Consider the following 14,635-nt stretch of genomic DNA (forward strand, 5'->3'; position numbering starts at 1 on the left):
CCCACCGTCATTGAGTGACATGCCAATAACAGTAACACTAAAAATGAAAATGAAAAGACACAAAGGTCGTGCTTTAATTAAATCAACCCAAAGATATGGCTACAAAGGATGCAAACTAGTGCTAAAATGAAATACAGCAGCTTCCGTCTGCTGTACTGGGGCTGGATGCCTGAGTACTCACTCCAGTATCAATCGGGCCAGAGGCGGCAGCCAGTGACGCACTGGCACTGCCGGAGTTAAGACAGAATCGGTCCGAAACTATAGTGGCAGCGCACCAGAGCTGGCCCTAGTTCATTTCTGCATGTAACCATACTGTTCATAAATGTTACATTTTTAAAATTGATATTCAGCTTAAATGTTCTCTTGCATTTTAATCAGGGCTGCCAATCGATTAAAATTTTTAATCAAATTAATTACATTGTGTGCTGAGTAATTGATCTAATGAATCACAATTAATCGCATATATAAATATTTGCTGTGAAAGCCCCTCAGATAACAAAAATTAAATCTATAGGGGGCCTGGGTAGCTCAATGGTAAAATACGCTGGCTACCACCCCTGGAGTTCGCTAGTTCGAATCCCATGGCGTGCTGAGTGACTCCAGCCAGGTCTCCTAAGCAACCAAATTGGCCCTGTTGCTAGGGAGGGTAGAGTCCCATGGGATAACCTCCTCATGATCGCTATAATGTGGTACGTTCTCGGTGGGGCGCGTGGTGAGTTGAGCGTGGTTGCCGCGGTGGATGGCGTGAAGCCTCCACACGCGCTATGTCTCCATGGCAACGTGCTCAACAAGCCACGTGATAAGATGCGCGGGTTGACGAGCTCAGACGCGGAGGCAAATGGGATTCGTCCTCCGCCACCCGGACTGAGGCGAATCACTACGTGACCACGAGGACTTAAAAGCACATTGGGAGAAAAAGGGGAAAAATCCAAAAAAATTATAATAATTTAATCTATAATGATACAATAATTATAGTTAAATTTAAATAATTAAAAATTATATATATATATATATATATACAGGTGCATCTCAATAAATTAGAATGTCGTGGAAAAGTTAATTTATTTCAGTAATTCAACTCAAATTGTGAAACTCGTGTATTAAATAAATTCAATGCACACAGACTGAAGTAGTTTAAGTCTTTGGTTCTTTTAATTGTGATGATTTTGGCTCACATTTAACAAAAACCCACCAATTCACTATCTCAAAAAATTAGAATACATCATAAGACCAATAAAAAAAACATTTTTAGTGAATTGTTGGCCTTCTGGAAAGTATGTTAATTTACTGTATATGTACTCAGTACTTGGTAGGGGCTCCTTTTGCTTTAATTACTGCCTCAATTCGGCGTGGCATGGAGGTGATCAGTTTGTGGCACTGCTGAGATGGTATGGAAGCCCAGGTTTCTTTGACAGTGGCCTTCAGCTCATCTTCATTTTTTGGTCTCTTGTTTCTCATTTTCCTCTTGACAATACCCCATAGATTCTCTATGGGGTTCAGGTCTGGTGAGTTTGCTGGCCATTCAAGCACACCAACACCATGGTCATTTAACCAACTTTTGGTGCTTTTGGCAGTGTGGGCAGGTGCCAAATCCTGCTGGAAAATGAAATCAGCATCTTTAAAAAGCTGGTCAGGAGAAGGAAGCATGAAGTGCTCCAAAATTTCTTGGTAAACGGGTGCAGTGACTTTGGTTTTCAAAAAACACAATGGACCAACACCAGCAGATGACATTGCACCCCAAATCATCACAGACTGTGGAAACTTAACACTGGACTTCAAGCAACTTGGGCTATGAGCTTCTCCACCCTTCCTCCAGACTCTAGGACCTTGGTTTCCAAATGAAATATAAAACTTGCTCTCATCTGAAAAGAGGACTTTGGAACACTGGGCAACAGTCCAGTTCTTCTTCTCCTTAGCCCAGGTAAGACGCATCTGACGTTGTCTGTGGTTCAGGAGTGGCTTGACAAGAGGAATACGACAACTGTAGCCAAATTCCTTGACATGTCTGTGTGTGGTGGCTCTTGATGCCTTGACCCCAGCCTCAGTCCATTCCTTGTGAAGTTCGCCCAAATTCTTGAATCGATTTTGCTTGACAATCATAAGGCTACGGTTCTCTCGGTTGGTTGTGCATCTTTTTCTTCCACACTTTTTCCCTCCACTCAACTTTCTGTTAACATGCTTGGATACAGCACTCTGTGAACAGCCAGCTTCTTTGGCAATGAATGTTTGTGGCTTACCCTCCTTGTGAAGGGTGTCAGTGATTGTCTTCTGGACAACTGTCAGATCAGCAGTCTTCCCCATGATTGTGTAGCCTAGTGAACCAAACTGAGAGACCATTTTGAAGGCTCAGGAAACCTTTGCAGGTGTTTTGAATTGATTAGCTGACTGGCATGTCACCGTATTCTAATTTTTTGAGATAGTGAATTGGTGGGTTTCTGTTAAATGTGAGCCAAAATCATCACAATTAAAAGAACCAAAGACTTAAACTACTTCAGTCTGTGTGCACTGAATTTATTTAATACACGAGTTTTACAATTTGAGTTGAATTATTGAAATAAATGAACTTTTCCACGACATTCTAATTTATTGAGATGCACCTGTATATATATATATATGCTGGCAGACAAAAGTTTGGAATAATGTACAGATTTTGCTGTTTCGGAAGTGGCATTCAGCAAATCACAAAGTATAGTCAGGACATTACTGATGTAAAAAAAAAAAAAACAGCACCATCACTATTTGAAATGTTTTTTTTTTTTTTTTTGTTTTTTTTTTGATTAACACTTTTTATTGATTCCAACAAATGAAAACAGAAAAACAAAACATATATGTACAGAATCAACTTTTAACCCTCATTATTCCTTTTCCCCCTCCCAATCCCTAACCCCACCCTGACCCCCAACAAACATCCCTGTGGTCAAAGCTAAGTACACACACAAAGAAACAAAAAAACTAAATATATATAAATAATAATGATCACACACATTTAAAACTATAAATCCCTCTCCACTGCCCCTCCCCGAGAGCCTTCCAAAAAAGTAAAATAACTGCCCCCACTTCCTATTAAATACCCCCAGGTTGCCTAGCCTTCTGACATTTCTTCAAATGCTGCCACCCTGCCCATCTCCGTGCACCACTCCTGAAATGAGGGCGCTCCAGCCGACCTCCATCCCTAAGAATAATCTGTCTGCTGATCATAACACTGGCTAGAACCCAATTTCTTATGTATTTATCCCCTATATTAATGACCGCCCCATCGCCTAAAATACAGAGTCTGGGGCAAAATAAAATTTGAGTGCCACATATAAAACTCTGAACCCTCAACCAAAATTCTTGGATCTTAACACACCACCAAAAAACATGGGTTGTGTTCTGCATCTTCTGATTGGCATCACCAGCAGGTGGGTGTGTCTTTGACCAAGTCTATACAATCTAGAGGGGGTCCAATATAATCAATCTAAAATCTTAAATTGCATGAGGCGCACCCATGCATCTCTAGATGCAGACTTGACATTTTTTAGAATCCCAGCCCACACTCCCACCTCCAATACCAAGTTTAAATCTTTCTCTCATAATCTCTTAAGAGAAGTTGAATCTCCATCCCCCAGACTCTGAATTAGCAGGGAGTAATACAGTGATGCCTCATGACCTTTTCCAAAGGCAGTAATCACCACTCCCAGAGTGTCTGTCGCTTTAGGGGGGTGTATGCTACTCCCAAAAATAGTACAGAGCAGGTGGCACAGTTGTAAATACCTAAAGAATTGAGACCTGGGAATCCCAAAATGTTGAACCATATTTTCAAAGGATCTCAACACTTATCTACTCTGTCCAGCAGAAAGGGGATTTATCAATACATAATTTTGGGTTCAGCCATATGCTCGAAGCAACATTTAAATAAATGTCTGAATTAAACATTCTGGACATTTTTGTCCATACCGCATGCAAATGCAAGATAACGGTGTAACTTAACTGCTCCGGTTAGTCTGATAGAAAGGTTTTGCAGAGGCAAGATAGGAGCAAGAACTTACTGTTCAATACAAAACCAGGGAGGGGCTCTCTCAGGTGGAATTAACCAATGCACCAATGAGACCGAATGCATAATAATAAAACAAAATCTTGGGTAGTCCTAGCCCACCTTTGTCAATCGGCCTATGTAACTTACTGAAGTGTAATCTGGGACATTTACCATTCCAAATGAAGGACTTCGCTATGCTATCAAACTGCTTGAAATAAGAGAGGGGGACATCTAAAGGGAGAGATTGTAGCAGGTAGTTGAATTTTGGAATACAATTCATTTTAACAACATTAACCTTCCCAGTCATAGATAAATGTAATTAAGCCCACCTGCCCACATCGCTCAAACCTTTTTATTAAAGGGTCAAAATGAACTAACTAAATCGCACAAATTTGCTGGGAATAAAATACCCAAATACTTAATGCCCTGTTTGGGCCACTAGAAAGGCGCCCGGCTGAAAAGCCGTTACGTGGCAGTACGCTGTCAGAGCCAAAGCTTTGGATTTAGACCAATTCACTCTGTATCCTGAGAATTTAGAAAAGAAATTAATAATTCTGTGGAGGCAAGGCATAGATCTAGTAGGGTCAGAGACAAATAATAAAATATCATCTGTTTAAAGCAAAAGCTTATGCGCCACACCTCCCACCACCACCCCTGGAAAATCATCCTCCTTTCTTACCGTGGCTGCTAATGGTACCAGGGCAAGACAGAACAATAAGGGGGAAAGAGGGTAACCCTGCCGGGTGCCCCTATCCAGAGTAAAATAATCTGAAATTAATCCAGTTGTTTGAACCGCCGCTACCGGGTGTCTATAAAGTAACTTAATCCACCCCATAAAAGTATTCCCGAACCCATACATTTCCAAAATCTTAAAAAGATAATCCTATTCTACCATATCAAACACTTTTTCGGCATCAAGCGGGATGGCAGTGACTGGAGTCTGATCGTTCGCCACTGCCCACATGACATTAATGAAACGCCTAATGTTATCAGAAGAGTTATGGCCTCGAATAAACCCCACCTGATCTATATGTATAAGAGATGTCATAACTTTACTCAATCAGTTAGCCAACATACTTTACAATATTTTAACGTCTAGCTGGATCATGGAAATTGGATGGTAACTCTTACACTCGCTTGGATCTTTGCCCTTTTTAAGATTGATCCGGGCTTGTGTCATGGTTGGCGGAAGCTTTCCATTCTTTGATGATTCCGTATAAGCTTCTAGCAAAAGTGGAGCCAGTTCTGTAGCAAAAGACCTAAAAAATTCAGCGGCAAAGCCATCTGGCCCCAGAGCCTTGCCTATAGGCAAGGCCTTAATTACCTCGCCAAGCTCCTCCAAGGTTATTTCAGAATCAAGAGAATTTTTTTGCTCAGTGGAAAGTTTAGGATGTTCCAATGGTTCCACAAAGTTTCTAATATCCTCTTCAGTAGACGAAGATTTGGAACTATAAAGATCAAGATAGAATTCTTTAAAAGCATTATTAATAATAGTGACCGAGGTAAATATTTCACCACCAGCAGATTTCACTGAGGGAATGGTAGAAAAAGACACTCTCTGTTTTATATATCTAGCCAGAAGCTTCCCTGCTTTGTCCCCTGACTCAAGGTATGACTGTCTTGCCCTGAATAGCCAAAACTCCACCTTCCACGACAAAATAGTATTATATCTGTATTTCAATCGGGTCAATTCTCTGAGGCCATTAGACGACATTCGGTGTTTCAGCTCTGCCTCGGCATTGTTGGGCCTCATGTATGCAGATAGAAGACAAAGGCAGGCCTAACACAGTCATAAAACCTAACTGAGGCCCACAGACATAAATCTTACTGATAAAAACCGCGCCGAAATCAAACAAAGGGAGTCCAAAACAGACTACAAATCCCATGAAGCCTTGCTCACTAAAGGATCGAACTCTCAACTCCTATTGGATGAGGCACACAACAGAACGGCCCTCAACCATGACGTCATTGGGAATAGAAATAACTCTGAGATCCTTCCGGGCTTTGCTTTCAGCAACTTTGCTCACTGGGTGTAGACGCAGCTCATTGCTGCTCTCAGGTGTAGCCTCGTGGCACAAGGAAGTAACATCTGACTTGAAACTGTGGCCATACAATCTCCATCTCGCTGGACGAGTTGAGATTACTCTGTTCCACTGAACATTCTTAATGGATCCGAAGGAGACCGCCGAGCAATCCGCATCTTCATCCGTTTGTTGCAGAAGTGAAGAGAAAAGATTTCTCTTCCCTCTTCAATCAAGTCGAAGTCGCTGATTTCTCCGCCAACCCGCCGAGAATCGGCAGCCATACCGCCCACCGACAGAGCGAGGAAACGGCCTCCCGTCATCACCCGAGCCTCGAGGAACCGAGTTGGGGTTATAGGACGGATGAACACGCATTCGTCTGCGTCCTCATACGATTCAAGTAAGAGGTTTACGTCTGGGCAGAAATAGAATATTATAGTGTGTTATTCTTGTGTATCAAGGTTATTGCTTGTACAGTTTACGGACCACCGAGTCCGCTCATTGCTGCTAATAATACTTAAGGTATTACTGTAATGTACTGTTATCATGAATGAGATCTGCTGTGTTGTAGTCCAACCACATTGGACTGTTGTGTATTTCCGCCATTGCGGGTGAGACTGGCACACTGAGTTTATCCATTAAAGAATCAAAGACAGCGGGACGGTTTACGAGCCATCCACCGCATCTCTGAGTGATAAACTAACAGCTGCTTTCTCTCCCACGATCGCGAAACCGGCTTTGGTGCCGCCACTTTATTCTCTCTCTCTCTCGTACTAACCGCACACACGCACGCGCGACCCCTCACAAACATTCTTGCACACACTTTTGGCTAGTAGATAACTTCATGATAAAGCTCAGCTTTGTCCCTAAGTTATCACATAAGCGGAGACACGCGGTAAACGGGCAGACACCATTAGCCGGCTTCTCTCCGCCCACATTCGCGGCCATATTCTCTGGCCGGAAATCTCGCGTGACATACTCTCCACGAGGGACACGTCCGCCATTTTGTGCGCGTCACACACACACACACATTCACACACACACCTACCTTCCTCTCATGTGTTATAGGCTTATTTTGGTTACCATATTTAATCATGTCACTGCTTAGTTTGTAGTTGTAAGTCGGAAGTTTATTGACTGCATTGTATTGATTATTAATTGATGTTACTGCATAAATAAACTTTGTTATATTTCAAAGAGAAGTGTTTTGGTTTGTTTTGCATACACCTGTGTCAAATGCTGGGGATGTCAGTGCTTGGATTCAAGCCTTCATTGTTTGTTTCCGAAGTTCGATATTCTTCGGATGTCGATTTTCCTAAGAGAACAATCTAATATTGAGACTGTTATACTATCTGGTTATTAGTCCCTGATTCCAGGGTGGTGCCCTGGCAATATTAATCCTTATTAATATTCTGTTGATTTTTGATAATTGATAATTATCTTTGATTGTTGAATTTGAAGGATCAATAAGCTAGTATTAATTTTAGTCAATGTTTCATCGATGTTAATAATTAATGATCATCTTTGATAATTGTTGATTTAAAGGATTAAAAAAAAGCTAACATTGATTCTCATCAATGTTCTATTGATTTTAATAATTAATAATTATGTTTGATAATTATTAATTATTGCTAATAACCAAACCCGCTCCTGAACGTGGTGCACTACATTTAATGGTGCGCCGTTAGATTCTATTATTTATTTTAAATATTAATTAATAACTAAATAAATAATTCATAATTATTTCTGATAGTAACACTGATCTAAACAACCAGTAGAACCTACAGCATTTTTTATATTCTCTTCCAATTCCACGAGTTCTTGTGCTTTCGATTTTTTGGTGAAGCGGCAATGTACAGTTGCAATCAAAATTATTCAACCCCCCTGACCAGCAATACATTCTGGTGATGTGAATTAAAACACATCAACTAAAACCTCAGTAAACAGTCAAAGTATGTTTTTAATACACATTTGAGTGATTTTGAGATTTACCCAAATTTTAAAATAAAAAATAACTAATTCTCTCCACAAATGTCATGTCAAAAATATTCAACCCCCAAAGTCAGTCATTTGTGGAGCATCCTTTATCCTTAATAACAGCAAATAAACGTTTCAGGTAAGTGTTCTCAGGCTTCGGACACCTCTCTATTAGAATTTTTACACATTTCTCATGAGCAAAAGCTTCCAGCTCATTGGCATTCTTTGGTTTCTGTGCTGCCACTGCTTCCTTGAAATCCCAACAAAGGTTTGCAATGGGATTTTAATGATGGACTGAAAGGGCTATTTAAGGACATTCCACAATCTATCCCTGAACCAGATTTTGGACAACTTTGTTGTATCCTTGGTGTTATTGTCTTGCTGGAAAGTCCAGTGATCACCGAGCTTCAATTTACACACTGAAGGCATCATATTTTTCATGCCAAAATGGCCTGTTACCTGAAAGAATCCATGGTGTCAGTCACACAGTCAGGATAGCCGTTTCCTGCAGCCGCAAAACACCCCCATAACAGGACTGACCTGGGGATGGTGTCGTTCTTGTCATCACCTTGTCATCTTACTCCAGACGTACTGCTGACCCATGGGTCTAAAACTCATTTTCAGTTTAGTGTCATACGTCTATAAAACTTTCTTCCAGGACTCCACTGGTCTTTCCTAATTAATTCTTGAATATTTAAGTCAACATTTCCCTTGGTGAAGTTTTGCTTTCTTCCACACCCCAAGAAGGTTGCTGTTGTACCATATTTAAAAAAATGTATGAATAGTACTGCCAACTTTGTCTATTGGAAATTGAAGTGCCTTGGAAATTTACTTTTAGCCATGACCTTTCTTGTGTAATGAAATAATCTCCTCTATTAGCTTTTGAGACAGCTTATTTTTAATAGAATTGTTTGCATAGAAATACATTTTTGCTTCCAATGCTAAACTTAAATTTTACAACTTAAATAAGTGCCATTGCAGATTGATGACTTCATTTAGTTTTAAAACAATTACTTGTGTAGCCTTACATATTTAAGAAACAGCTACATGCAGTAAGGGTTGAATAATTATGACATGGCTGTATTTTTTAAAAATCCTGCTATTTAGAAATATTAGGTTATATATTCACACTATGACTTTGAATGTGTCACTCAACTGATATAGATGTAAAGTTTAAAATTTCGGGGTCATCAGAAAAGCTTACCTTTGTAAATCCTTACTGTCTTGGGGGGGTCGAATAATTTCGATTGCAACTGTATGATCCGGCCCCTAAGAACCACCTTAAGTGCATCCCAAGCCACACCCACAGGGGATAGAGAGAGCCAATTATATGATTTCCTTTTCTTCATATGTGGCAACACCTCTTAACACACCAGGTGTGATCTGAGACTAAAATGTTTCCAATTTAGCAATCAACAACAGATGAAATTAGGGACTTAAAAAAAAAAAATCTATTCTAGATTAAATCGTATGGACTGATGAAAAAAATGTATAGTCCCTCCCAGATGGGTTCAAAAGTTTCCAAATATTTGTAAAACCAAGATTTTTAGATTTCTAGATCCTGTAAAGCATCAGTGTTGATCTAGGGGGCTTGCACTCATTTGCTTCACTATGATCAAGGACTGAGTCCATCAAAAGATTAAAGTCTCCTCCCAGTATTATATCATAAGTGGTGCCAGCGGCTTGCAACATCCCTTCAGGATCTATAAAAAAGCCCTGATCATCAACATTAGGTGCAACACATATTAGCCAAAATAAGACTTTGCCCCTGAATTTCACCTAAAATGATAATGACTCTTCCTAATTTATCTTTAATCTGTTTGAGACATTTTAATTGTAGATGTTTATCAGTGTAATGACTCCCCTGCTCTTACTCGAGCCAGCACTAAAGAAAGCATTCCCACCCCATATCCTCCCAAATTTTTCAGCTTTCTGCGGAGAAAGATGCATTTCTTGAAGAAACACTATCATATTTCTTATGCTTAAGAAGAGAAAAATCCTTCCTTCTTTTTATGGGGTGCCCCAACCCATTCACATTCAACATGGAGAGAGACAATCCACTCATATTAACATTTGACATTTTGACATATAAGAAAAAATTGATTGTGTGTCAAAAAGAAGATTATAAAGACCACATTCCAACATTAGTGTGACAATCAAAACCCGAACATCCCCCAGAACCAAACAAACAGAAAAAAGAAAAACGTGCGCATTAACCCCGCACACGACAGCGCCAACTGGCGTCCGTCCCTCCAAACTCAAACAGTCCATGCACGCCTACGAGAACCCCCGTGACAACTTTGCCATCGGATTGCTCAAGTCCGGTATTTCTATACAAATATTGTAAGACAGGATTAAACAGCAAAAATACTCCACAAAACAAACTCCAGCCAATAGGAGGAACAAGCACAAAGAGCATGTAGGTTCATCCATAAAACTGTGCTGAAGGTCTGTTATTCTACAAAATAAACTCCAGCCTCTAGGCAGAACTAGCAAAAGGGAACGCACAGATTCCTCAAACAGTCAAGCGAATGTTCAGTGAGCCGCTCCACTCGGCTGCAGCGTGAGTACAGCAAGATGACTTGTTGACTTTATGAAGGACATCGCTTGCTGTGGGCATGTGAATGTTTTACGGCCATCCTTAGCATCTATTCTCAATTTGGCCAACTTCTGTTGGTGTAAAAGTTTCTTGCATTCCTTGAATCGATCACGTTTCTCTTTTGTCAAATTCACAAAGTCTGGGAACAAGAAAATGCTATGGTTCTTCCAAGAAAGCCTTCCTTTATTCCTCGTGTAACAAGATCTTTTTTGGACAATCTCAGAAATTTGGCCAGAATTGATCGGGGCCTGTCTCCCTCTGCGAATCGCAGAGCAGGAATTCTGTGAGCTCACTCGATTTCCAGCTTATGGCCTGCTATGTTGAGCAGATTTGGAAAGAGCCCATCCAGGAATTTCACCGTATCCTGTCCCTCTGCTCCCTCAGGGATTCCAACGATACGGATGTTATTCTGCCGGCTACGGTTCTCCATGTCCTCCAACTTCTCCCAGACACGCTCCAAATCCACCTTGGTCGCTATTTGCCTCCATGGCAGTGATCGATCTAAAAAATAAGTCATTTTTGATCAAATCTAGACAGGCCCTGTTTCTAGCAGCCATCACTCCAACACCTTATTCTTGAGTAATCATGCTAAATTGCTAATTTGGTATTAGAAAATCACTTGCCATTATATCAAACACAGTTGAAAGCTATTTGGTTCTTTAAATTAATCTTAATATTGTCTTTGTGTTTGTTTTTGAGTTGCCATAGTATGCAATAGACTGGTGTGACGAAGAGGAGGGCATGGCCGGGCCGTGATGGAGCACAGCCAGCGCTGAATCAGCTGATCATCGGCAGAGCGAGATAAGTGGCACCCGGAGACGCCGGTTCGAGAGAGAGAGAGCGCCGCACACGGCCACGTTGCATATGTGTCTGTGTTTGTTTACATTTGTTTTAAGTTGAGTTTCTCCGCCTCCTCCTTGCCTGTCCTTTAACGGTTACAGTGGTGCCGAAACCCAGGATGCTGAAAAGGTGCCTCAGGCTCACATAATTCAGCAGTGCAGCTGTGGAAGTGTGGGCAGGGATTCAGAGGCCTGGAGCTCCTCTTCAGCATCCCGGGTTTCAGCACCACTGTAACAGTTAAAGGACGGGCAAGGAGGAGGTTGGAGCTGGCTGAACAGAAAACATTACATTTTAATGAGAAACTCAACTTAAAACAAACGTAAACAAACACAGACACATATGCAACGCAGCCATGTGCGTCCCTCTCTCAAACTGGTGTCTCTGGCTGCCCCTGCTCTCCTGCTAATCAGCTGATTCAGCGCCGGCCGTGCTCCATCACGGCCCGGCCACGCCCTCCTCCTCATCACAACTGGCATGTCTTAAGGTCAATATTAGGTCAAAAATGGCAAAAAAGAAACTGCTTTCTCTAGAAACTCATCAGTCAATCATTGTTTTGAGGAATGAAGGCTATATAATGCTTGAAATTGACAAAAAACTGAAGATTTCATATAAAGGTGTATACTACAGTGTTCAAAGGCAAAGGACAACTGGCTCTAACAAGGACAGAAAGAGATGTGGAAGGCCAGATGTACAACTAAACAAGAGGATAAGTACATCAGAGTCTCTAGTTTGAGAAAGACGCCTCACATGTCCTCAGCTGACAGCTTCATTGAATTCTACCTGCTCTACACCAGTTTCATGTACAACAGTAAAGAGAAGACTCAGGGGTGCAGGCCTTATGGAAAGAATTGCAAAGAAAAAGCCACTTTTGAAACAAAAACAAAAAGAAAAGGTTAGAGTGGGCAAAGAAACACAGACATTGGACAACAGCTAATTGGAAAAGAGTGTTATGGATCTTAACCCCATTTAGCTTCTGTGGGATCAGCTAGACTGTAAGGTGCATGAGAAGTGCCGACAAGACAGCCACATCTATGGCAAGTGCTACAGGAAGCATGGGGTGAAATGTCACCTGAGTATCTGGACAAACTGACTGCTAGAATTTCTTTCCAAAAGAGCTAAATCTATACACTATTCCAAATTTTGTCCGCCAGTGTATATGTATAAATATTCAGATAATTAAAATGCATTACACTACTGTGGCAGAGGAGTTAAGCATTGATAAGACAATACAAAAAGTGGCTTTTGAATCCAGTGTATTGTATATTTGCATATTATTGAACATAAGCCAATCATTATTGGCCGACAGTTCACAGCAATCCATTTTGCAATTGAATTTGTCAATCGGTCCGGACCCGTCAATGTACACCTGTGTTAGACAGATGCTTTTGGAGCATCTCACTTGTTGCGTCACATCATAATCATACCATTTTTAGGTTGCTGTGTCAAGTTAAACGTAGTTTAATACTTAGAAAAACACGCCTTGAGATCCCTTCGTTCGGATTTGTGCTCCATCAAGCTGTATTTTGAACGCAAGAACGCATCCTCATGTTGTGCTGTCTGCTGTGTAATCATGTTGTAATTTGAGTAATTTAGCCCTCCATACTCGCCTAGACTGTGGTTTTACAAAAATAACACCAGTTTGCATTCTTGATATAAACAACAAGAACAAAGATTTGACAAATGCAGAACTTTAAATATTCAATCTTGGACACAGTTTGTTGGCTCTTTTTTCCAAATGTGATTTCACATTTTGTTTTTTAGGATTGTAGTTGTTGCCGGAATTGGAGAAGTGATATTGTTATAGCAGCCGGAGTTACGTCTGGTATTTATGTGGTTGTCCTGCCAAAATGCTTTCTCTCATGTTGCCACCTCCAGCACTGTGACAGGCTGTGTGTTTTATTTAGAGATGAGACGATTGCAGTGATTCACAGCCCACCGAGGCCCTGAGACACGTGCGATTTTAAACAATCCTCCATTAAAGATGCTTATTAACCATTTGTAACAAGTACTTAGAAATGTTTACGCAGAGGATTAATCGTAAAAAGTACTGCTAATAGTGCAATAGGCACATATTTTGGGTCACAGTGCAACACTTCATTTCAGCAATAGACACAATAATGACAGGACTGTAGTAAAAGATGATAAGTACCATTCAATCAGCATCCAGGACCAGAACTATGTCTTTTTATAATTATACTGCAAAATACTCTGCTTTCTCTTTGTTGTTTTTTTTGTTTTTTGTTTTTTTGTTTTTTTGTAAACATAGCATTTAGAAGATATTTGCTTTAGCCACATATTAAGACATGCTGAAATTCAATAATTTTTCAACATAAGCTGTTTTTGGGTCCATTATCATGATGTGACAAGCGTTATATATGGTGTATATCTGAATATCTAAGAAGTGTTGTTACATGAATGTGCTAAAAGGTTTTTTAAGTGCCTCTAGGACAGAGCTTATATACTGCATGGTTTTGTTGCTGGTTTTTCTAGGGAACTGGAATCCACAGGCATTTGTTCAGAGGTTTGGTCTGTCTGGCCCAGTGGCTTCGCTCCAGTTCCTCACACAGAACCACAAGAACTAGAGGACACCTGCCAACCTACCATTGAACTTTCACTTCTGGCCTTCTTACACACTATGGCAATTCAGATGTTGTACTCGATCCACTGTATTGCACAGAATAATTTAGGGGATTATTAAACTAATTATTCTGCTTTTTTTTTCCCATGTATAAACTGTCATTTGTAGGAATGGGTTTTGATGCAATATATCTTCTTGTGTTAATATTCACAGATATTTGAATAAAAGCCACATTCCTGTAATTTCAAGACTTCTTTGTCTGTTCTTTGTCTTGATGTTGCAAATAATAATGGGAGAAATCAACAGTTCCACAAAGTGTATTTTAAGGAAGTCTCTCAAACTTTAGCTCTGTTTCAAAACCTAGTGAGCTGCCTTGCTGTCTACTACCTACATAGTGAGTTGCCTTCTAACCATCGTGGAACTTATTTGTACTACACTCTCTATAGGCTGCACCAAACAATTAGCACTCCTCACATGAAGTGCACAAAAAACTCAACTCACAATAGAGTGCAACAGTGCATGCTCACTTTTTCAGCCAAAAAAAGGGACAAGACTGTGTTCTAACTGATGATGTATTCAAATTAAAAATGATGGAAAATTACAAA

At 40.4% G+C, this 14,635-nt stretch overlaps 1 protein-coding gene across 1 annotated transcript in view; it reads left to right on the top strand.

Moving 5' to 3' along the window:
* LOC127415489 (phosphatidylethanolamine-binding protein 4) overlaps positions 1-14,272 on the top strand; it is a 234,243-nt gene extending 219,971 nt beyond the window's left edge. The window contains exon 7 of the mRNA XM_051654275.1: positions 13,943-14,272. Coding sequence (XP_051510235.1) covers positions 13,943-14,034 — 92 coding nt within the window. The 3' untranslated portion in view covers positions 14,035-14,272. The remainder of the gene's footprint in view (positions 1-13,942) is intronic.
* Positions 14,273-14,635: the final 363 nt, after the last annotated feature.

Source organism: Myxocyprinus asiaticus, chromosome 24 (assembly GCF_019703515.2).
Source record: "Myxocyprinus asiaticus isolate MX2 ecotype Aquarium Trade chromosome 24, UBuf_Myxa_2, whole genome shotgun sequence".
NCBI classification, from domain to species: domain Eukaryota; kingdom Metazoa; phylum Chordata; class Actinopteri; order Cypriniformes; family Catostomidae; genus Myxocyprinus; species Myxocyprinus asiaticus.